The sequence below is a fragment of the Nerophis lumbriciformis genome, linkage group LG18 (assembly GCF_033978685.3).
Source record: "Nerophis lumbriciformis linkage group LG18, RoL_Nlum_v2.1, whole genome shotgun sequence".
Classification (NCBI taxonomy): Eukaryota; Metazoa; Chordata; class Actinopteri; order Syngnathiformes; family Syngnathidae; genus Nerophis; species Nerophis lumbriciformis.
In genome coordinates, this window is record NC_084565.2 from 36,253,906 (window position 1) to 36,279,588 (window position 25,683).

At 39.0% G+C, this 25,683-nt stretch overlaps 1 protein-coding gene and 1 long non-coding RNA gene across 3 annotated transcripts in view; one reads left to right on the forward strand and one right to left on the reverse strand.

The window, feature by feature from the left end:
- The window catches only part of LOC133617890 (uncharacterized), a 109,105-nt gene extending 99,766 nt beyond the window's left edge, over positions 1 to 9,339 (forward strand). For both annotated transcript variants that reach the window (XR_012050958.1, XR_012050959.1), the window contains one exon: positions 9,193 to 9,339. This is a non-coding gene — a long non-coding RNA (uncharacterized lncRNA). The remainder of the gene's footprint in view (positions 1 to 9,192) is intronic.
- Positions 111 to 21,973, reverse strand: LOC133617887 (flavin-containing monooxygenase 5-like). The gene is made up of 11 exons (XM_061978250.2): positions 21,819 to 21,973; positions 18,071 to 18,209; positions 6,054 to 6,242; positions 5,815 to 5,980; positions 3,470 to 3,612; positions 3,192 to 3,391; positions 1,650 to 1,785; positions 1,361 to 1,580; positions 1,178 to 1,250; positions 855 to 1,107; positions 111 to 784 (listed from the first exon to the last, which is right to left on the reverse strand). The coding sequence occupies exons 2-11, from the start codon at positions 18,200 to 18,202 to the stop codon at positions 629 to 631; spliced, it is 1,668 nt and encodes a 555-aa protein (XP_061834234.2). The 5' UTR covers positions 18,203 to 18,209; positions 21,819 to 21,973; the 3' UTR covers positions 111 to 628.
- Positions 21,974 to 25,683: the final 3,710 nt, after the last annotated feature.

Below are 25,683 nucleotides of genomic sequence, written 5' to 3' on the forward strand. Positions count from 1 at the left end.
GAGCCTGAAAACCCTCCAGCCAAAATGGATGAACAGAGCTGAAGTCATTATGTAATGAGAAAAACCTCAAAGGCTAAGACTAATAATGAACAAAAACACAAAGATCTGTCTTCAAATATATGAATAACATTTATTCAGTCTTTTTATTAGACTATTTCATGACAAATTTGATGATGACGTCCTGTTCGTACGCTCCCCCCACCTTCGGGACCTCACCATGCAAGTAGAGAACATTATATATAGGTATATTTTACCTAACATACTGAATAATCATGATTAATATTTGCGATTTCAATATTGATAAAATAATTGTGGTTATTGCGTTGGCAATAATCATAACTCTGGTTTTGAGCTATTACGCTTGCTAGCATACATTAGGTATGTCATTAGTGTTCATTAGCCATCAAGTGTGGTCCTGCTGTTTCAAAACAGGTTCTCCAAACAAGTCTAAGGTTGTTATGTCAAAGAGCTCTGAGAGGTCCTACAGTACCGAATATGGGTTAGCACTTGTGGTTTCTGCTGATCAAGTCCATAAATGATTATGGTTGACTTTGACCTGTTGAAATGATTGACAGCATGTAAAGCAAGTAAATTAGTGGCTTAAAAAGTCAGGATGTCTGACGTTCATTCAGACTTTTTGGAGATTCAGTTTGGCCATCAAGTTGGGAACGACAGATGGGTCTCGAACTTGAACGTAGAAGACTACGGCTCCTCCGGCAATGAGGGCCAGGCTCAACTTGAACAGGCGACTGGAGCCGTAGCCATTTTGTTCCTGTTCCTTCACCTGGAAACAAACAGGAAGTCATTATCTAGACCGAGGGTTAGCACAAAGAGTGAGGCGATTGATGGCCGACCTTCCTGGTCTTCAGGGGCTCGAACAAGCGGTCAAACTGTGTGAAGATGGCCTGCCGGGCGCCCTCCCACTTGCCGGGCCCAGTCAGGCGGTATTGATAGGCGGTGAGGGGCCCCCACAGGACCTTTTTGAAGAGCGGGTAGTCGGTGAAGAGGAGCCACATCAGGCTGGGTCGGGCTCCGATCGTTCCAGCCAGGTCGTCCATGTAGGACACAAAGTCCACCTGGAGCGGCGTCAGCTTGGACACGATGTAACTGCGTCAAGAAAGGTAGACATCAAATGTCTAAATCGGGAAGTTTTGTTGTGAAATTTGATCAAGTGAACCTTTTGTTCATGTCCTTGGTGTCCTGCTCTACAGCTTTGATCATGGCCTGGTTTGAAGGTAACTTCAGGTGTCCTAAAACACAAAAGACAATTGAACATCTTTAGTGTGACCTTCAAACATGTACTCGGACAGCCACAACCGGGCGGAGAAGGTGTTTACCGTTAGTTTTTTGACAAGCTCACCTTTGAAGACCTGCGAGACCCAACGGCCCTGCATTTCGGCCTGTGGCATGATGGCTCCGAGGGCGTGGATAAAACCCACCACGGCCAGGGTGGGGTGCTCCAGGTTGGGTGGAAAGACGTGCTTGTAGAGACCGACGCGGTGCTCCGACTTGTACAGAGCGCCGCTGGGCAAGTACGGGAAGTCGTAATTATACCCCGTGGCGAACACGATGGTGTCCACCTGAAACGAAGACGGAAGGCGAGGTTAGAGACTTGGCGTCAAAGGCCGAGCTCCTCGTAAAGTTCCGACCTTCTCTACAACGCTACCGTCCTCAAAGAGCACAGAGGAGCCACGGATCTCCTTGACGTTGGACTTGATGATGACGGAGCCGGACAGAATCCTTAAAGGCAGGTCGTCGTTGATCACTGGGACTTGACTGAAGAGCCTGAGGAGGAATTGAACTGAAAGATCGGTCGCCATTTTACATTGTTTCATATACTTTGATCTGCCGTTTCTCCCTGTCCTTTTCTCTGCTCTGCAAAACAGCAAAGCATTCGGCCTTTTTAAATTCCGCCTATAGTAACCATAGGCTTATCTGCACAATTAGCAAGCTAAAATGTAATTTTTTTAACATTATACGTTGTTTAATGTTGCAAAAACAAATTTATTTTACAAGAAAAAAGTAGCATTATTACAAGAAAATAACTATTTTGAGAAAAATATGATTGTGTTTCTAGGAAAAGGTTTTAAAAAATGTACCGGATTAAACCTGTAATGTTATGAGGAATTAATTCAATTTTATGCAAATAAATCGGTAAAGCTACAACAAAGAATATGACAAAAATGTATTACCATATTTGTATAATGAAAATAATATAATGAAAGAATAATTGCAAAAATATATTTGTTTTACATAAAAAGTGGCAATATTTTGTATTCATAGTTTAACAATAGTCATCATATTTTCGAAAAAAATGTTTTTTACAAATTTGAACAAAATGTCATTTTACCAAATTAAATATGAATGTTAAAAAAATATTTTTTTGCAAATATGGTCCAATTAAAAACAAGTAAAAATACTAATATTTCTGAAATACTCATTATTTTTAAATTTAAATGATTTTTTAATTTTACAAGATACAATTTGTAATCTGAGGAAAAAAATTACATGTATGCACAGAAATTTGTAAAAAAAAAAAAAAAAAAAGTTTATAATATACAGTTTTTGTACGAAAACATTCTTGCAAAAAGTCATTTGTTATACACCTGAAAAATAAACAAAATTACCTAAAAGAATACGTAATATTTTGATGGTAAAGTCATCGTGTGTCAAAGAAAAAGTTGAAAAAACTGCTGATGTTACCAAAATTAAAATTAGAATCTTTTGAGCAAAAGAAAATAAATTTTAGGCAAATAAATCGGTAATATCACGACAAAATATGACTAAGAATGTATTTTGAGAAGATTAAATAAAATGACAAAAAAGTCAGGATTGAGAACAACCTGACAACAAGCAAATAAAGTTAAAATAAAGTCATAATTTTACTAGGAAAAAGGTCAAAATAATTTATGTAATATATTTATTACAAAACGTAAATTTTGTAACAAAAAATTGATTGAGAGAAAAATAATAATAATAATTAGGTAAATGTTATACATCACGAATAGTAATATTATTTGCCAGAAAAATAAGTAAAACTACAAGAAAGAAACGTGTAGTATCAGATTTGTTTTATTTTAATGGGATTTTATTTTATTTTACAAGCTGTATATTGTTTTTAAAAAGTCAGAATTTTATATTAATTAATTTATATTGTTGTGTGGCGGCATCAGTGGCGTAAAGACAGGTACCTGTGGCTGGGCTTGAGGGCGTACATGGTGTGGTCATACATGGCGTTGAGTTTCTTTTCACCAAACCAGTTGAAGAATTTCATTGGGAAGAGTTGGAACAAAATGTGGACAAAGCGCGTGTTGTACTTCATGTCCACTGGCAAGCCGTCGTCCGACACCTGCCTGATGACCCAGGCGCCACGCCGTGTGCTCATGTACACCTGATGGACCACAAGGAGGAAGACGGAGATGTCAGCATGATGTTAGGGAAGAGGAAGAAGAAAGAATGAGCTCCTGACTTGCTCTGCAAACTTGCTGCTCTCCACCGCGATGTCGCTGCCTGAGTTCCCGATGCCGACCACCACCACTCGCTTGCCGTGCATGTCCTCAGGACCCTTGTAGTCCCAGCTGTGCAGGTATCGTCCCGGGAAGCTCTCGATCCCTGCAGCACAATATCAACATCAGGGAAGCTGGAGCCTGTCCTAGCTGACTATGTTGTCCGTTTTAATATTCGGAGTAATTAGTAATATTACAAAATAAACCGGAAAAAACTAATTTGGAGCAAAAATGTATATCATGAGAAAAAAAACACTATTTTCTATTACAGTATATGTGATATATATTTTGCAATATTATTTTATTTTTAACTAAAGGTATGAGGATTGAGTACTAATTTTGTAAGAAAAAAGTCCTATATTGCAATTAACGTTATTAAATCTGCATAATTATGCAGTGTGTATGTATATATATATATATGTGTGTGTGTGTGTGTGTGTATATATATATATATATATATATATATATATATATATAATATATATGTATAATATATATGTATATATATATATATGTGTGTGTATATATATATATATATATATATATATGTGTGTGTGTATGTGTGTGTGTGTGTGTATATATATATATATATATATATATATATATATATATGTGTGTGTGTGTGTGTATGTATGTATATGTTTATATTTTATTTCTGATTATTATTAATGTATTATTATTTCTTTTTTTTCCCCTGGTTATTTAATCTATGTATTTGTAGATATTACTTTGTTTTTGTTGTTGTTTCCTTCTTTTTTGGGGGGGGTGGGTGGTATGGATGGGATATAAACAAAAATATTTTGACATTTAGGGCAGACAATAGATATATGATTTATGTGAATATGATGTAATGGATAGGAATGTCTGATGCTGGATGTCAATAAAAAAAAGAAGAAGAAAAAAAATAAATAAATGAAAAATAAATCTGCATAATTATTATTTTTACATTAATAATTTGGTAATATTTATAAAAAAAAAAAAAGCTAAATTATTTGGATCAAAAATGTTCGTAATGGGCAAAATGATGATTTTTTTTTAAAATACAGTATTTACAATATACAGTGCATCCGAAAGGTATTTACTTTTCCCACATTTTATGTTGTATATAGCCTTATTCCAAAATAGAATACAACCATGTTTTGCCTCAGAATTCTACAGACAATACCCCATAATTACTTTTTTTTTTTTTTTTTTTTTACTTTGAAAGTTAATTAAAACTAAAAAAAATCACATGTACGGTACATAAGTATTCACAGCCTTTGCTCAATACTTTGTTGATGCACATTTGGCAGCAATTACAGCCTCAAGTATTTTTGAAATACAAACCCCAAAACCAGTGAAGTTGGCACATTGTGTAAATAAAAACAGGATACAATGATTAGTACATCCTTTTCAACTTATATTCAATTCAATAGACTGCAAAGACAAGATACTTAATGTTCGAACTGGTAAAATAATTGTTTTGCAAATATTAGTACATTTGTAATTTGATGCCTGCAACATGTTTCAAAAAAGCTGGCACAAGTGGCAAAAAAGACTGAGAAAGATGAGGAATGCTCATCAAACACTTATTTGGAACATCCAACAGGTGAACAGGCTAATTGGGAACAGGTGGGTGCCATGATTGGGTATAAAAGCAGCTTCCATGAAATACTCAGCCATTCACAAACAAGGATGGGGCGAGGGTCACCACTTTGTGAACAAATGCGTGAGTAAATGGTGGAACAGTTTAAGAATGACCTTTCTCATCCGTAATATCTGTAATATCATCAAAAGGTCCAGAGCATCTAGAGAAATCCCTGCACGTAAACGGCAAGGCCGAAAACCAACACAGTGGTAAATATGCCCCTGTGCCCATTTTTTTGCAATGTGTTGCTACCATTAAAATCTAAGTTAATGATTATTTGCCCAAAAAAATGAAGTTTCTCAGTTGGAACATTAAATATCTTGTCTTTGCAGTCTATTCAATTGAATATAAGTTGAAAAGGATTTGCAAATCATTGTATTCTGTTTTTATTTACCATTTACACGTGACAACTTTACTGGTTGTGGGTTTTGTAGAATAAAAAAACAAATTTAAAATATTACAAACATTTTGAATTTTACAAGAACAAAATATATATATATGTATATATATTATAATATATATGACAAAACAATAACAAAAATAGTAATTCAAAGAAAAACTATGTAATTTAGAAATAAAATATTAGAATACAATACAAATATATAATTAATAAATAAATAAAATCATGTCATGTTAGAAGAATAGTGAGTATTTGCCAGATAGATATAGAGCGTGTAGAACCTGGGAAGTCCTGTAGGGGCAGGTTGGGGTAAGTGTAATGTCCTGAGCAGCAAATAACAGCATCAAAGACGTGCGTCTCCTCCTTTCCGTCCTTTCTCTCCGTCAACACTTCCCATTTACCCGTGCGGGAATAATCGGCCTTCTGTCTGACGCTCTTCACCGAGGTCTAGAAGAAGGGAAGGACTGTGTGTCATCCATCAAACATAATTGTATTATTTTTTTTAAAGTGCATGTCTCACCTGGAAGTGTATGTGCGGCAGCAGCTTGAAGTGCTCGGCGTACATACGGAAGTAATTGAGTATTTTGGAGTGGTGCATGTAGTTTGGGTAGTCGGCCGGGATGGGGAAGTCGCTGTAGCACAACATCTCCTTGGAGATGTTGATGGTCAGGGAGCGGTAGATGCTGGCACGGTTGGGCTCCGACACCTCCTGCAGGGAAGATGGTTGACTTACATGTCAATACATCCCACCAGACTTCAGCTCTGTGAGCATCGAACACCACTGAAGATTTCTTCCACGGATAAACATAACTAGAGATGTCTGTCAGATGACTTCATTTTTTAATCAGAATAGTCACACTCTAGCATTTTGATGAATCGCGAATAATCGCATTGAATTACTTGTGTTCATAATGCGCTGCCCTCTGCGGCAGGCTATAGCTTTGGAGATGTGCGATGCCACTGATTTTGTTTCCGGTCTTAAACCGATACTTTGCGCAAATATCTCAAATATATCTGGTACAAGTTAAAAAGTACCGTATTTTTCGGACTATAAGTCGCAGTTTTTTTTCATAGTTTGGCCGGGGGTGCGACTTATACTCAGGAGCGACTTATGTGTGAAATTATTAACACATTAGCGTAAAATATCAAATAATGTTATTTAGCTCATTCACGTAAGAGACTAGACCACAGGGGTCGGCAACCCAAAATGGTGAAAGAGCCATATTGGACCAAAAATAAAAAAGCAAATCTGTCTGGAGCCGCAAAAAATTAAAAGCCTTATTACATACAGATAGTGTGTCATGAGATATAAATTGAATTAAGAGGACTTAAAGGAAACTAAATGCCCTCAAATATAGCTACAAATGAGGTATAATGATGCAATATGTACATAGAGCTAGCCTAAATAGCATGTTAGCATCGATTAGCTTGCAGTCATGCAGTGACCAAATATGTCTGATTAGCCCTCCACACAAGTCAATAACATCAACAAAACTCACCTCTGTGCATTCACGCACAACGTTAAAAGTTTGGTGGACAAAATGAGGCAGAAAAAGAAGTGGCATAAAACACGTTCTAGAAAGTCGGAGAAAGTTATACATGTAAACAAACTATGGTGAGTTCAAGGACCGCCAAAATTAGGAGGACAAAACCGCCCTCGCCAAATACTCGAATCAGTGAAGCATGTTTAATATAAACAGTGTGCTTCATAACAATTAAGGAGGTTTGTGTCATGTTTGTCATCCTACAGAAACCATATTAAAACAAAAATTATGTTTTTTTCCCTTCATCTTTTTTTCATTTTTCATACATTTTTGAAAAAGCTCCAGAGAGCCACTAGGGCGGCGCTAAAGAGCCGCATGCGGCTCTAGAGCCACGGGTTGCCCACCTCCGGACTAGACGTATAAGATTTCATGGGATTTAGCGATTAGGAGTGACAGATTGTTTGGTAAACGTATAGCATGTTCTATATGTTATAGTTATTTGAATGACTCTTACCATAATATGTTACGTTAACATACCAGTTGGTTATTTATGCGTCATATAACGTACACTTATTCAGCCTGTTGTTCACTATTCTTTATTTATTTTAAATTGCCTTTCAAATGTCTATTCTTGGTGTTGGCTTTTATCAAATACATTTCCCCCAAAAATGCGACTTATATATGTTTTTTTCCTTCTTTATTATGCATTTTCGGCCGGTGCGGCTTATTCTCCGAAAAATACGGTAGTGTATTTTATTCATCGTTGCTCTTGTTTTTAGACCCATCTCAAAGTTGCCATTTTTATCCAAGGTTCTAGAGAAGGTTGTTCATGATCAACTTCTTTTTTTATCTTAACTCAAATGATATTAAGGAAACATTTCAGTCTGCTTTTAAATCGCAGTATAGCACAGAAAGTGCTCTTTTAAGAGTTTTTAATGACTTTTTGATTGATTGATTTAAACTTTTATTAGTAGATTGCACAGTATAGTACATATTCCGTATAATTGACCACTAAATGATAACACCCGAATAAGTTTTTCAACTTGTTTAAGTCGGGGTCCACGTTAATCAATTCATGGTAAACCACGTCAATCTGCAGTTCTTGTGCTTTTAGATCTAGCTGCTGCTTTTGAGACAGTAGACCACAGCATTCTTTTAACTACCGTATTTTTCAGACTACAATTCTTTAATTGTCTCAAAAATCGACAGTGCGTTTATAACCCGGTGCGCCTAATTTACAACATAATTCTGGTTGTGCTTACCGACCTCGAAGCAATTTTATTTGGTACATGGTGTAATGATAAGTGCGACCAGTAGATGGCAGTCAAACATAAGGGATACGTGTAGATTGCAATATGATGGCAGTAAACAACACCAAAACTTGATAGAGGAAAAGAAGAAGCTTATCGACTACGGTGTCGGCACAAACTATGAGAGCGGACCCGCGCCCATTTTCAAGACTTATGCAGATCCCAAATACAGATCAGCAGGTACCAGAAGGTAAGAAAAGTTCCTTTTGCATAATCTTGCGAAAAACAAAACGCCAGATCGTATGTCTTACCTTATACACACACCATAATAATACTCGTATGTTGAAGCACAGTACAATCCATCAAGTGGTGCGGCTTCGTAGCTTACCAAAGTTGTACTAAAACATTTTGATAGATTTTTTAGTGACGTGTGTAATGTTCTATATTCTCAATGGAACATATAAAATGTTGGTGTTGTTTACTTCACTCATATTGCAGTCTACACGTATCTTATGTGTGACTGCCATCTACTAGTCACACTGATCATTTCAGCATGTGCCAAATAAAATAGCTTTGAGGTCGGTAAGCACAACCAAAATTATTCCGTACATAAGGCACACTGTCGAGTTTTGAGAAAATGAAAGGATTTTAAGTGCGCCTTATAGTCCGAAAAACCCGGTAGGTTAAAAACATATTTGTACTCCTTGGCGTTCAAATCCAGTTAGGCAGGATATTTTGGTTGTTTTTATTTCTTGTTTTATACATTTTTGTATTTCTTAAATTTGAGTATTTTTAGGTGATACATTCTGCACTTCATTTAAGGTATATTTTACTATTGTATTATTTTCAGCCTTCTATATTGCAAAATAAATGTGACACTATGTGCCCTTTGTTTTGTTTCAAATTGTTTCTTATGTCTGTACAGCACTTCGGCCAACTGGGGTTTGTCACAGCGGGGTCGCTTGTTATTGCGCGGATCGTTTTCCCAGGATGCAGACGGAACTCCGGAGGCAAAGTGCAGGTAAGACAATTGATTTATTTACCATAAATCAGTCAAAATCCCAAAATACAGGAAAATGCAAACAAACACAAGAAAAGCATGCCGATTGCACGGGAAGCTAAGGAAATAGCTAACAGGAAGAATTAGCATTGAATCAGGAATCAAATAGTATACCCACGTAACTTGTTGCATAGAGCGAACAAGACAGGCAGACTGAGTGTGGCGAAAAGCAGGAATAAGCAGCTCTCTGATTAGTGCCCGGGAGCAGGTGAGCGTCCCGAACACTAATCAGAGGCAGGTGAAACTAATCAGCACCCATGGCAACCAAGAACACACAAACCCAGGAGCGCTGAAACAGAACTAAGTTAGTGTTTAACTAAACAAAACATGGCAACGGATCATGACAGGGTTGTTTTTAAATGAGCTACATAAATAAATAAACTGAACTGAACTGAACTTGTGGAATCATCTTCAAACGATGCAGGGTGAAATAAATGATGGGGTTATACTGAACTGAAAGTTGAATCCTTATTTATATAAAATGTTGTATGTCGTGTGTCTGAATAGCCCACAACAAAAGGATACACTTGCTGTTTGACAAAACTATGTGACTTTTGCCAGTAATTTTCCTAAATAAACAAATGACAGGAAAAACAAAGACCCGAAGTCAGGGGGCGGGACTTTATTTTTTTTGTATTATTTTTTCTTAAGTTTATATGACGTCATCACTTTTTGACAGAAGATATTATGTCCTATATATATATATATATATATATATATATATATATATATATATATATATATATAAATTCAATACGAAAAACTAATACAAAAAAAAAAGTCCCGCCCCCTGACTTGTTAGGCTTGTACAGTGGTGTGTGTGTGGGTCCCCTGGCCTAGCACCATCCAGTGGCCCCCAAAACAATTAAAAACTTTTTTTTTTTTTTTTATTAATTAATTTGACAGTGACAGTGCAATTAAACATTGCTAAGACTTCTAGCCACAGGCTAATTGGTAACCCTCGTCCCTGGTTAGGCTTTTAAAGAAAAGTTGAGAAAAGTGAAAAACACATACACAAAGATTAAGACAAGTACAAAATAAAAATACGTAAAAAATAATTAGCCCCCTTTGCCCATACCACATGCAGTTCTAGTGCTCACACTTCTGATTTTCCTTAAGCCACTTTTTCAGTTTTGTAGAGAAAAGTATAATGTCCGACTGTGACTTTAACTCCAGTGGCAAAGATTTTATAAATTTAATTTAGTTGAAGAGCCCTAATTCACACAAACAAGCATACAAATAAAGATATAGAAGCTGAAAAAAAGTAAATATTTTAAAGTATATGATTAAAATAAAAACCTACCCGTCTCTATAACGACATCTTAAATACGTGACATGACGCAGGCTCATCCTAGTAGAGAGAAACCTACACACGTGTGCGGATATTGTTTCTGGACTTCAGCTCGGCGTTCAATGCCATCATCCCGCAGCACTTGGTGAGCAAACAGGCCCCCTTTGGACTCAGTACCCCCCTATGCAACTGGCTGCTTGACTTCCTCACAGACAGACCCTAGTCTGTGAGAGTGGGCGACAACACCTCTAGTGCCATCTCCCTGAGCACCGGCTCCCCCCAGGGCTGCGTCCTGAGTCCGCTGCTGTTCACGTTGATGACCCATGACTGCTGTGCCAGGTCCACTGCTAACAACCACATTGTGAAGTATGCGGACGACACGACAGTAGTGGGCCTCATCCGTGATAACAACGACATGGACTACAGGGAGGAGGCGAAACATCTGGTCGACTGGTGCAGAACCAACAACCTGGTCCTGAACGTCGACAAGACCAAGGAGATCATCGTCGACTTCAGGAGGCACCAGTCCAGCCACGCTCCACTCTTCATCAACGGCACAGCAGTGGAGATCGTAAGCAGCACCAAGGTCCTGGGGGTGCAGATAACTGACAATATGACCTGGTCCCTACACACTGGAGCTCTGGTAAAAAGCATGCACTTTTTGCGTCGGATGAAAAGAGCACAGCTCCCTCCCCTCGTTCTCACCACATTCTACAGAGGCACTATAGAGAGCCTGCTGACTAAATGCATCTCTGTCTGGACTGGAGCCTGCAGTGCCTTGGACTGGAAGTCTCTGCAGACTCATCAGGACTCCTCTTCCTCCTATCCAGGAAATCGCAAAAAGCCGCTGCCTGACCAGGAAAATCTGTAGAGACTCCTCCCAACCCCTGTTTTCACTGCTGGACTCTAGAAAGAGGTTCCGCAGCCTCCGTAGCAGAACCTCTAGGTTCTGTAACAGCTTCTTCCCTCAGGCCATAAGACTCTTGAACGCATCATAATAATCCTCTCACCACATCTGGTCGACTGGTGCAGAACCAACAACCTGGCTGCTGGACTCTAGAAAGAGGTTCCGCAGCCTCCGTAGCAGAATCTCCAGGTTCTGTAACAGCTTCTTCCCTCAGGCCATAAGACTCTTGAACGCATCATAATAATCCTCTCAATTCCCCCCCAAAAAGGGATTAACTGTCTGGAATATAAAGACAATATAACATACATCCATAAACGTGAACGCATATGCAAAAGTGCAATATATTTATCTGTACAGTAATCTATATATTTATATCTGCACCTTATTGCTCTTTTATCCTGCACTACAACGAGCTAATGCAATGAAATGTCGTTCTTATCTGTACTGTAAAGTTCAAATTTGAATGACAATAGAAGGAAGTCTAAGTGTAAGTCTCTATATAAACAGCCGGCTTTTGACACTGAAACCTTTTTGCATACACAATGGAATTAAAACGGAGCAAAGATAATATGAGCGCATTCCTTTCTGAGGAAGTTTGTTGTTGTTATTGACGCTATTTTGACTGTCTTTAGTTCCGCCCGATTGCAGCTGAGATAGGCTCCAGCACGACCCGTGACCCCAAAAGGGATAAGCGGTAGAAAATGGATGGATGGATAGTTCACCTCAAAGAATGTATTATTTATTTATATCGGCAGTTTTCCTGTCCTTGCTTTCAAATGGACAAACATTTAGTATAGGTATTATTTTGTAGCAGTTTATTGAGCAGCATAGGAACAGTATAAATCAATATTTTATGAAGGGATTTAAAAGCCATTGGCTTGAAATTAGAGCCAATCTAAATAGTCATCTTTAAAGGGGAACATTATCACCCGACCGATGTAAGCGTCAATATATACTTTGATGTTGCAGAAAAAAGACCATATATTTTTTTAACCGATTTCCGAACTCTAAATGGGTGAATTTTGGCGAATCAACCACCTTTCTATTATTCGCTCTCGGAGCGATGACGTCACAACGGGAAGCAATCCGCCATTTTCTCAAACACCGAGTCAAATCAACTCTGTTATTTTCCGTTTTTTCGACTGTTTTCCGTACCTTGGAGACATCATGCCTCGTCGGTGTGTTGTCGGAGGGTGTAACAACACGAACAGGGACGGATTCAAGTTGCACCAGTGGCCCAAAGATGCGAAAGTGGCAAGAAATTGGACGTTTGTTCCGCACACTTTACCGACGAAAGCTATGCTACGACAGAGATGGCAAGAATGTGTGGATATCCTGCGACACTCAAAGCAGATGCATTTCCAACGATAAAGTCAAAGAAATCTGCCGCCAGACCCCCATTGAATCTGCCGGAGTGTGTGAGCAATTCAGGGACAAAGGGCCTCGCTATTTGCCGGAGTGTGTGAGCAATTGAGGGACAAAGGACCTCGGTAGCACGGCAAGCAATGGCGGCAGTTTGTTCCCGAAGACGAGCGAGCTAAACCCCCTGGATGTCTTGGCTCACACCGTCCCTTATGCCACCGAAGATGATCAAGAGAAGAATATCGACCCTAGCTTCCCTGGCCTGCTGACATCAACTCCAAAACTGGACTGATCAGCTTTCAGGAAAAGAGCGCGGATGAGGGTATGTCTACAGAATATATTAATTGATGAAAATTGGGCTGTCTGCACTCTCAAAGTGCATGTTGTTGCCAAATGTATTTCATATGCTGTAAACCTAGTTCATAGTTGTTAGTTTCCTTTAATGCCAAACAAACACATACCAATCGTTGGTTAGAAGACGATCGCCGAATTCGTCCTCGCTTTCTCCCGTGTCGCTGGCTGTCATGTCGTTTTCGTCAGTTTCGCTTGCATACGGTTCAAACCGATATGGCTCAATAGCTTCAGTTTCTTCTTCAATTTCGTTTTCGCTACCTGCCTCCACACTACAACCATCCGTTTCAATACATGCGTAATCTGTTGAATCGCTTAAGCCGCTGAAATCCGAGTCTGAATCCGAGCTAATGTCGCTATATCTTGCCGTTCTATGCGCCATGTTTGTTTGTGTTGGCTTCACTATGTGACGTCACAGGAAAATGTAATATAACGATGGTTAAAATCAGGCACTTTGAAGCTTTTTTTAGGGATATTGCGTGATGGGTAAAATTTTGAAAAAAACTTCGAAAAATAAAATAAGCCACTGGGAACTGATTTTTAATGGTTTTAACCCTTCTGAAATTGTGATAATGTTCCCCTTTAAGTCAACTATCAAAGCAGTGGTTAGTTGCAGTCCTGGTAACTAGTATAATAAACCTAGTTGTCAGATTGAAACTGGTCAAACTAGTCAAACGACTGCAACGCATCTTTCCGTCGTGGCACAATCATTAAATGGCGATCATCAGTTCTGGGAAAGACCTGATTGCTCTGGAAAATTCCTTCTCCATTACTGACAAAAAAGCACATTAAAATACAACCTTAATTTTCCATTAAGTTAAGGGTTTTTCATATCATTTTGAAAACAGACAGGATGTGAGTCAGGGCTCATTCCCATTCATCATATCGCGGGGGAGTAAAATAATTTCCATCCCCATTCATTATAATGCGTTGTCATTGTACAGCAACATACACAACAAAACAGAATTGAATTGAATTGAATTGCTGCAAGTCAACCTTAGCTTCTCGATTTTACACTGTTTAAAGTAGCAGTAGAGTGGAAAAACAAGTTGATTTTATATGCTTATTTGTGTTTCATTCTATCCATTAAACCAGTGGTTCTCAAATGGGGGTACGCGTACCCCTGGGGGTACTTGAAGGTATGCCAAGGGGTACGTGAGATTTTTTCTTAAATATTCTAAAAATAGCAACAATTCAAAAATCCTTTATAAATATATTTATTGAATAATACTTCAACAAAGTATTAAAGTAAAGCTTCACTGAGTTCATAAACTCAGTGAAGCACAAGCTCAGGTTTCTCACTAAAATGTCTGTCAAAAAGAACTGTGAAAAGAAATGCAACAATGCAATATTCAGTGTTGACGGATAGATTTTTTGTGGACATGTTCCATAAATATTGATGTTTAAGATTTATTTTTTTGTGAAGAAATGTTTAGAATTAAGTTCATGAATCCAGATGGATCTCTAATACAATCCCCAAAGAGGGCACTTTAAGTTGATGATTACTTCTATGTGTAGAAATCTTTATTCATAATTGAATCACTTGTTTATTTTTCAACAAGTTTTTTGTTATTTTTATATCTTTTTTCCAAATAGTTCAAGAAAGACCACTACAAATGAGCAATATTTTGCACTGTTATACAATTTAATAAATCAGAAACTGATGACATAGTGATGTATTTTACTTTTTTATCTCTTTTTTTCCAACCAAAAATGCTTTGCTCTGATTAGGGGGTACTTGAATTAAAAAAATATTCACGGGGGTACATCGCTGAAAAAAGGTTGAGCACCATTGCATTAAACCATATCCAATTGTATTGACAATCCGCAAAGTATGTGAAAATACCAATCGAAAACATCAAAAAATGCCACAAATCAGCCATTTTAAATATTCCGCTCCGAATACCTTCAGTGATTTCTGTAGATGCACCTCACAATGGGAACGCTTCTGCACTCTGGCCATATTATTAGATCAGTCATACTGGAAATACGCAAAAATTAGAGAGAAATGTGCTGTCATTCACAATCCTTATATAAGACGTGAACACGTGTTTTTCTTTTTTTTATGCATTCTAAGTCGTAAATAAATAAAGACATAAATAGTCTGTCAAAGGGGGCTCTCTATTCTGCCCACAAAACTCTCTTAATAACCATCCAACTGGCCAACAATACTCTATTTACTTCTCATGACCTGACTATTACCCAAACATTAGCGATGTTGTTATTATAAGCGCTAACCCAGTCAAACTATTTTTTAGCAGCGCAATGACAAAAAAAGCTAAGTAGCCCTCTGCCGCTTTTACTGTGACGCATCATCACGTCTCAGCTCGTCAAAGTTATTGTAGATTCTAAATCATGCGACTTACCTGGACAATAGGAGGATTTAGCCATAAATCTAGAAGTTGTTCATCTGTAACATTCAATTTATACCCGGAAATGGAGACGAATCGATATTACAGCATAAAGATCTGGTATCGGCGGTATCGATATTTCAGTATGGATGCGCACATCACTGTAGCTCACAAGTGTCAAACTCATGGATCTGGCCCGCCACATCATTTTATTTGGCCCTCGAAAGCCTGAAAATAGTATGCGTCATTAAAGTCCTTTATATTTTCTTACTAAATGTATTAGTTTTTTCCATCTTGGCAGAAAAAATACATGTACTCAATGCAATCACGTATTTAAAAAAAATAAATATTATAATGTAACAAACATACAATCATACAGTCAAACAATGTTTTTGTTAAACTAGAAATACATATTTTTTATCTGCTTGATTTACTGTATGATTTCAAAGCAAGTTATTCATGAAATTGTCAAATTGTATAAATAGATTTTACAGCGACTTTATGAAATTCCCTGTACAGCATGTTACTGTACATGAAAAAAAACAGAACCACTGTTTTTTGACCATAAAATGCTGGCAACTGAGTTTTGTACTGTTAAAGGGGAACATTATCACAATTTCAGAATTGTTAAAACCATTAAAAATCAGTTCCCAGTGGCTTATTATATTTTTCGAAGTTTTTTTTCAAAATTTTACCCATCACGCAATATCCCTAAAAAAAAGCTTCAACCACCCGTCCATTTTCCTGTGACGTCACATAGTGAAGCCAACACAAACAAACATGGCGGAAAGAACTGCAAGCTATAGCGACATTAGCTCGGATTCAGACTCGGATTTCAGCGGCTTAAGCGATTCAACAGATTACGCATGTATTGAAACGGATGGTTGTAGTGTGGAGGCAGGTAGCGAAAACGAAATTGAAGAAGAAACTGAAGCTATTGAGCCACATCGGTTTGAACCGTATGCAAGCGAAACCGACGAAAACGACAGGACAGCCAGCGACACGGGAGAAAGGGAGGACGAATTCGGCGATCGCCTTCTAACCAACGATTGGTATGTGTTTGTTTGGCATTAAAGGAAACTAACAACTATGAACTAGGTTTACAGCATATGAAATACATTTGGCAACAACATGCACTTTGAGAGTGCAGACAGCCCAATTTTCATCAATTAATATATTCTGTAGACATACCCTCATCCACGCTCTTTTCCTAGAAGCTGATCTGTCCAGTTTTGGAGTTGATGTCAGCAGGCCAGGGAAGCTAGGGTCGATAGGGGGTTTAGCTCGCTCGTCTGCGGGAACAAACTGCCGCCATTGCTTGCCGTGCTACCGAGGTACTTTGTCCCTGAATTGCTCACACACTCCGGCAGATTCAATGGAGGTCTGGCGGCAGATTTCTTTGACTTTATCGTTGGAAATGCATCTGCTTTAAGTGTCGCAGGATATCCACACATTCTTGCCATCTCTGTCGTAGCATAGCTTTCGTCGGTAAAGTGTGCGGAACAAACGTCCAATTTCTTGCCACTTTCGCATCTTTGGGCCACCGGTGCAACTTGAATCCGTCCCTGTTCGTGTTGTTACACCCTCCGACAACACACCGACGAGGCATGATGTCTCCAAGGTACGGAAAACAGTCGAAAAAACGGAAAAAATAACAGATCTGATTTGACTCGGTGTTTGAGAAAATGGCGGATTGCTTCCCGATGTGACGCCACGTTGTGACGTCATCGCTCCGAGAGCGAATATTAGAAAGGCGTTTAATTCGCCAAAATTCACCCATTTAGAGTTCGGAAATCGGTTAAAAAAATATATGGTCTTTTTTCTGCAACATCAAGGTATATATTGACGCTTACATAGGTCTGGTGATAATGTTCCCCTTTAAAAAACGGTGGTACTCTTTTGCTATTCACAATAGTACACGGTAAAATATACAGTTGTTGTTTTTACGGTAAAATCTGTCAGCTAAGTTGCCAGAATTCTACTGTAAAAATGCAGTTTTATATTTACAGTAATAAAACACTGTACATTTTACAGTATCAACTGAGCTGCCAGTTTTGTACCGTGAAAAACATGGTACTGTTTTTTTCCATTTACAGTAACATGCTGGAAAAAAAACACTGTAAATTTGGCGGTAACATTTTCCGACCGACTTGTCAGTTTTTACTGTAAAATCTACAAAAATGTTTTTACATTGTACATAAAAAACAAATCATCCCATGCATAGGCAATTGTGTAATAATATCATTCACTGTTAGAAGTGGCCCTCTGAGGGCAAACCTAACTGCGATGTGGCCCTCAATTAGAACCAGTTTGACACCCCTGCTCTAGCCTTTCAGGTAACCATCCATTGTTCAAGTAAAGGAACATGTGCGCTAAAAAGAAATGACCCGATTACTCTGCGTTAATAGATGATTGTGATTTTAAGTTTAGGTGTGATAAAAAGACACAAATTGTGTGTGGTTTAAATGTAAACAAACTTGCTTTGAACTTCCAAAGTCCGCCGAGGTCGTCGCTGCTCTCGAAGCAGGTGGGCAGCAAGCCGTCGTCCAAACACGCCTTGACGGAGCTCAGACCCGACGGGCCGGCGCCGATCACTGCGACCTTGTGCACCATGGTGGAGCTGCAACAGCCAAAGTCATTCTCAATCATTTTGTTATATTAGCCAACAATGGCTACTTCTCATTTTCATTAAAAAAAATTGCAATAATCAGGCTAAATTGGCATCTAAGTAGAATTGTATTATGTTCACACAACCCATTAAAAAAAAAAAAAATCGCACTTTTTTTCAGTGGTGTGCCGTCAGGGCCAGCAAGGCCTTCTCTGTAATTCAAGATAAAAGTAATTTTTAATTTACTTTCCCTAAATATCTAAAAGTATTCATATTCTCTATGGCATATTATGCTCTTTCCAGTTCTTTTGTTTTTAGTTTTAGTTTGTATCTAATCAGAATTCAGCTAGCTTATGTTGCCATGCTGTACGAACTCTGCTTTGCACACTCTTGGCATTCTCTCGATGAGCTTCAAGCTTCAAGGCCACCTGCTCAGTGGCCTTGTGGTCAGAGTGTCCGCCCTGAGATCGGTAGGTTGTGAGTCATACCAAAGACTATAAAGATAGGACCTATTACCTCCCTGCTTGGCACTCAGCATCAAGGGTTGGAATTGGGGTCTAAATCACCAAATGATTCCAGGGCGTGGCCACCGCTGCTGCTCACCGCTCCACGGTGGGGATGGGTCAACTGCAGTGGATAATTTCACCGCTCCGAGTGTTTGTGTGTGTGACAATTAACTTTAAGCACACTTGTGAAGTGAAAACCATTTCAGGTGACTACCTCTTGAAGCTCATCGAGAGAATGCCAAGAGTGTGCAAAGCAGTAATCAGAGCAAAGGGTGGCTATTTTGAAGAGACTAGAATAGAAAACATGTTTTCAGTTATTTCACCATTTTTTGTTAAGTACATAACTCCACATGTGTTCATTCATAGTTTTCATGCCTCCAATGACAATCTAGAATGTAAATAGTCATGAAAATAAAGAAAACCCATTGAATGAGGAGAAGGTGTGTCCAAACTTTTGGCCTGTACTGTACATATCTTCATACAGTACATAGTCTTACATATATTGCAATATTCGAAGAAAACCAATAAAATTATGAAAATTAAGTACTAATTTGTGTGGAAAAGTATTGGCATTACAAGAAAAAGCAGCTAATGTTGTCATATTTAATTCAAAATATGAGAATTTTCATTTACAGGAATATACTAGTAAAATTACAATTAAAAAGCAAACACTCGGTAACAAAAATGAGGACAAAGTAAATATTTGATCCAGATCAGGGGTGTCAAAGTCAGGAAGAAAATCTGTGCACACGCTGGCCGGACTATTAAAATCATGGCATTAAAACTGAAAAATAAAGACAACTTCAGATTGTTTTCTTTGTCTTACTTTGGCCAAAAATAGAACACAAACATTCTGAAAATACTACAACAAAAGTATAGAAAAAACTACCGGCAGCAGTAAAGTTTAGATCCATGAAGGAAAGAAGAAAAACTTGATGGGATCCCATTTTGAAAATTCCTAGCTGATTCCTTCCTGATGGAGTATTGGTGCGTGCAAAACAGCAGCAGGCGGCTGTGGCCTGCGGACTGCTTCCAATACTAATCAAATATCATCCCAGGGGGTCATAGATAATTCATTCGGCCCACGGGCCTTGACTTTGACACTTGGGATCTAGAATATAGTGTATATAGTGCAATGTAATGAAAAAAAAAAATTATTATTTTGAGGTGAAATGTGGCATGCACTGATATGACTGACTTTTTTAGTGAGCGACAGAAAACGGTCCGTAGTAATAAGAACATAAAATACTAGCTGGTAATTGGTTCGGAACGTTGGTTATAGATAATAGTTCAAAAGATATGACTGGTTCGGAAATGACCAAAATTCAATGATCAAATCAACGTCACAACCTGACATTGATTAAATGTTGTCAAAAAGCATGTTGTTTCAATGTTGTATTTGTGTTGTAGAATATTGGTTGGAAAATGACCAAAATTCAATGATCAAATCAACGTCAGAAACCAACATTGATTAAACGTTGTCAAAAAGCATGTTGTTTCAACGTTGTATTTGTGTTGTAGAATATTGGTTGGGAAATGACCAAAATTCCAAGTTGAAATCAACGTCAGACCCCAACATTGATTAAACGTTGTCAAAAAGCATGTTGTTTCAACGTTGTATTTGTGTTGTAGAATATTGGTTGGAAAATGACCAAAATTCAATGATCAAATCAACGTCACAACCTGACATTGAATTAACGTTGTCAAAAAGCATGTTGTTTCAACGTTGTATTTGTGTTGTAGAATATTGGTTGAGAAATGACCAAAATTCAATGATCAAATCAACGTCAGAAACCAACATTGATTAAATGTTGTCAAAAAGCATGTTTTCACGTTGTATTTGTGTTGTAGAATATTGGTTGAGAAATGACCAAAATTCAATGATCAAATCAACGTCAGAAAACAACATTGATTAAATGTTGTCAAGAAGCATGTTTTTTCAACGTTGTGTTTGTGTTGTAGAATATTGGTTGGGAAATGACCAAAATTCTAAGTTGAAATCAACGTCAGAACCCAACATTGATTAAACGTTGTCAAAAAGCATGTTGTTTCAACGTTGTATTTGTGTTGTAGAATATTGGTTGGGAAATGACCCAAATTCAATGATCAAATCAACGTCCCAACCTGACATTGAATAAATGTTGTCAAAAAGCATGTTGTTTCAATGTTGTATTTGTCTTGTAGAATGTTGGTTGGAAAATAACCAAAATTCAATGGTCAAACCAACGTCACAACCTGACATTGAATAAACGTTGTCAAAAAGCATGTTGTTTCAACGTTGTATTTGTGTTGTAGAATATTGGTTGGGAAATAACCAAAATTCTAAGTTGAAATCAACGTCAGAACCCAACATTGATTAAACATGGTCAAAAAGCATGTTGTTTCAACGTTGTATTTGTGTTGTAGAATATTGGTTGGAAAATGACCAAAATTCAATGATCAAATCAACGTCACAACCTGACATTGAATAAATGTTGTCAAAAAGCATGGGTTAGAGTTAGGGGTTTCAGCGTTGTATTTGTGTTGTAGAATATTGGTTGAGAAATGACCAAAATTCAAAGTCAGAAACAAACATTGATTAAACGTTGTCAAAAAGCATGTTGTTTCAATGTTGTATTTGTGTTGTAGAATATTGGTTGGGAAATAGTGCAATTTAATGAAAAAAATAAAAATTTATTTAGAGAAAATAATTCTACAAAAAAATTCCTGAACAAAACCAATCATCTGATGTCACATTAAATTTGGGCCGTGGTGTTTTTGCTGGTGTTTAAAATCAACAGAGTTCTGGTTCTGGTTGAGAGATAGTCACTGATCCATCACGAGGTCAAGATGGCTCCGGATCGCCATTGATGCAGAAAGTTCAAGCGTGGCTTAATGGATTGACCTTGGCGAACCACTCATGACTTTTGATCCAACGTTAGGAACCGATTCCCAGCTTGTATTTTATATTCTTATTACTACGGACCGTTTTCTGCCGCTCACTAAAAAAGCCAGTCATATCAGTGCATGCCACATTTCACCTTTCACAACCTGCATTAGTCACCGACAGCTTTTTGATCTGTACTAAAATATGCATGCAGTAATAACCATAGTTTGTGTGTGCAGGGCTGCTTACCTTCACGCTCTTGCGACGACAAGTGTGTAACTGTAGGCTCAAACACACAAAGAAGTTCCCAGCTCTTAGAAAGTGTGATTAAATCCTCTAGCAGGATGATCGCCACCTCCTTCAAACACACTTTATCCAATCACATACTGTCATTGTTCATGATTGACTTCAATGGTAATACAATGACACACACACACTTGTAGAAATTTGAGAATAATTTGGCTTTTGTCAGACTTATGTAAGATTACATAACTAAGACAAAAAAACATATGTCCGTATCTCTTCCTCCGACACACACACACACACACACTTGTAGAAATTTGAGAATAATTTGGCTTTTGTCAGACTTATGCAAGATTACATAACTAAGACAAAAAACATATTTCCGTATCTCTTTCTCCGACACACACACACACACACACACACACACACACACACACACACACTTGTAGAACATTCTGAGAAAAACGAGGGAAATTTTACACCCACAAAAGGGGACCTATTATACTAATCCAACGTTTTTTTTTATTAATGGATACATGTTTTTGTGTTTTTGGGATCGGCGGAAGCCCCCGGCAATTTTGTAATCAAACCGTAGAGGCGTTACGGAGATTTTGTGTAAAACAATCTTGCTGAAGTGGCGTAAAACACTGAAAGTGATTGTTCCTATAACCCCTTTGTTTCAAATGTTTGTTCCACTTGTGGCGCGGGCATCTTGTCTGACTCACACCATATACACAGCCTTCCTTGTCACGAATTCTTCCTTTTCCCGCTATCCATCCACTAATTCAAACTGATCCAGCAGCGCAATTGAAGATTGTTTTATTTACAAAAATCAAGTAACAGAATATTCGGGAAACAAAATAAATGTTAGCCTATATAAAGCTGAGGTCTACAGACAGGTGAGGTCAAAGACGGTATGCTGGTGCCCGACTGCCAATCACGCGCCCAGCACGCTCCTGCCCCTTATAGGCCTGCGTGGGAACTTTTCACCACCTGCAAAGGGTGCACACTGACATACACACATCAATCACTCAAAAATAATAAAATAAACATAGATTAAAGTATGGCTCTCTATTTGGCTCCTACACACCGGCCCCTGATTGATCTTTACAGACTCAATCACATACATTAATTTAATGAAAAAAGGAGCCTATTCCATAATAAACAAACAAAAGGCAAAGCCTTGAGAGAAAATAAAGTATATACATTACGCCCCTTGTGCGTGTCTTGTGGTCTGGTCTCCATGACTGACGAGTCAGCTCTCAGCCTCCAGGATGCGGCACAGCTTGGTGATAGGCCTTTCGATGACTGAAGTCTTTGTTTGGAGCTTGACTGACCGGACCAGGCCTCCTCCATCTGGCCGAGTCTCCAGTACTCTGCCCAATGGCCAGGAGCCCCGTGGGGCTGTGGGGTCGACCACCAGGACCACATCTCCTGGCTGCAGGTTGTTCCTCACTTGGGTCCATTTCTGTCTTTCCTGCAGAAGCGCCAGGTACTCCCTTGTCCATCTGTGCCAAAAAAGGTCAGCCATATACTGGACCTGTTTCCAGCGGCGCCTGGCGTAGAGATCCTTTTTCTCGAAGGTGCCAGGGGGAATGATGGGTTGAGTTTTTAGAAGGAGAATGTGGTTTGCGGTCAGCGGCTCTAAGTCCTGTGGATCTTGGGAGACTGTGGAGAGGGTACGACTGTTGACGATTCTCTCTTGGGGTAAACGTGCCATTGCTCTAAGGTGCTTTTTCCAATTTGAAAAGGTGGAAAGCAGCTGGCTTGTGGGGGGTTCAGTGTTTACCACTGTAGTGAAGACAGTAGTGTTCTTTCTGACTTCTGGGTCATCCTGTAACACTGACTTGGAGTCCAATGCTTCCTGTGCAGGCCAGCTTTCCTCTGCTTTCCATAAGAAGTCAGGGGCATATATCCATCTCCTTTGCTGCATGAATCTGCCTGTACTCAGTCCTCTGGAGGAATCGTCAGCTGGATTGTCCTTACTGCCCACATACCTCCATTGAGACAGCTTTGTTTTGAGGGTCACACCTTTGTAGGCGGCTGCACAGTCAAAGACCATCTTGAGTTTCTTCTTTTTGGGGTGGTACACTCTGTGGTGTGGTATGTACCAAACTTTTGTCTGGCTGAGCTCCTCCTCTGGCATCTCCTCAGCATAGTTGCTTTCCAGAATGTTATTGAGAGATGCAACACACTTCTGTTTGAGTTGCTGGTTCCTTTCCATTTTTCTTTTCAGGCTTTGGAGGCGCTGTTCGGCACTTGGGTGATTGTTGGGCAGGTTGACCGTGAGCTTTCTGAATGGTACTTTCAGGCTGTAGTGTCCGTCCTGTAGCACTGCCTCATTGGCTATCTCTAAAAACTGTTTGTTTGACAGCTCAGTCTTTTCCTTTGACATTACCTCACTGAACTCTAGGTTATACTGGGAAATTAGAAGCTTCTCCAGATTTGCAACTGAAATACTGTTCACAGTTGCACTCACTGCCTCACTATTCCGACCTCTAAATGGCCCGTTAACCACCCATCCCAATAGCGTTCTCACTGCATATGGACCCCCACCATGGCTATTTATAACCTCCCATGGCTCTAACAGTTTTGGAGCATGTGTGCCTATCAACAGCTCCACCTTTGAACTGATGCTCGGGAGTATAACGTTGCCTAAATATGGCCATGGTGCTATGTCTTCCTGTTTGGGGATGCTGCTTGTGGTGACTGGCATTTCTTTCTGTGTGAAGACAACAGGAAGAGGTAGGAAATGATTTCTGTCCAGTGCAGAAACTTCTAGCCCAGCTACCATGTGAGTTGAGACAGACTTTTTCTGATTCATGGTCCTTAGTAGGATATGGGTCTTTACTCCCTTTACGTTTAACTGGGACATGAGCTCTTCAGAACAGAAGCTAGCGGAGGATCCAGGGTCAAGGAGGGCATAAACTGAGAGGACCTGGCTGCCCTTCCCTGCCTTAACTTTGACTGGGACAATGGACAGAACACTCTCTTGATCCCCGGCCCCTATATGGCCACATAGCTCTGCTCCTGCACTGCTTACATCTCTAGAGGGCTTTTCTACCTCTTTCGATACCTTGTCTTTCCTGTCATAATGTAAGACACTTGGGTGAGATTTTTTACACAGTCTACATGTGTGACGACTTGGACAAACAAAACTCATGTGCCCTATTGAAAGACAGGCAAAGCATATGCCCTGACTCTTTAGGAAACTAAGCTTGACTCTGTGCTTCTTCTTAATGAACCATCTACACAACTCTAGTGGGTGTTTGTTTTTACAAAGTGGACAAATGGGTTCTAACTCAGACTCTGGTTTGGACTCCATTGGGCTAGTAGTAATACTTGTGGCAAAACTACTACCAGCTGGCTTTGAGTGTTGTGGCTTTACAGAGGGTCTAGCGTTAGCCTTTCCTATGCTGGCTGACTGCTCCTGTACCCTTAGCTCTCCAAAGACTGGATGGGCTGCCACACGAGCTTGCTTTTCTATAAAGCTAATCAGGTCTAAAACCCTCACCCTGCGGTTGTGCTCTAACTGCTGCTCATATGCTTTGTTGCGCCATTTCTCCTTCAGCTTGAAGGGCAACTTAAACGCAATGTTTCTCATATTGGCCACTGTGTCCAGTTCGTCCATGTACTCCGTCTCCTCCATGGCATTACAGCAGCTCCTGAGGAACATGGCGTACTCCTGCAAGGATTTGGAATCCTCTGCCCTAATTTGAGGCCAGGTCTGGACCTTATCTAGGTAAGCACAGGCAATTATAAAGTCATGACCAAAGTTCTCTTTTAACAACCTTTTGGCTTTCTGGTAGCCTCTATCTGGTGACATATATTCACAACTTTTGACTAGCTTTTGAGCATGGCCTTTTGTGTA

What these genes read in the sequence shown, in the direction of transcription:
- LOC133617887 (XM_061978250.2), bottom strand. Translation starts at nt 18,202, where the DNA reads ATGGTGCACAAGGTCGCAGTGATCGGCGCCGGCCCGTCGGGTCTGAGC. An exon ending in GCCCCTACAGGACTTCCCAG is followed by an intron (nt 3,613 to 5,814) that starts GTTCTACACGCT and finishes ATTGTGCTGCAG; the next exon opens with GGATCGAGAGCTTCCCGGGA. An exon ending in GGTCTCGCAGGTCTTCAAAG is followed by an intron (nt 1,251 to 1,360) that starts GTGAGCTTGTCA and finishes TTTGTGTTTTAG; the next exon opens with GACACCTGAAGTTACCTTCA.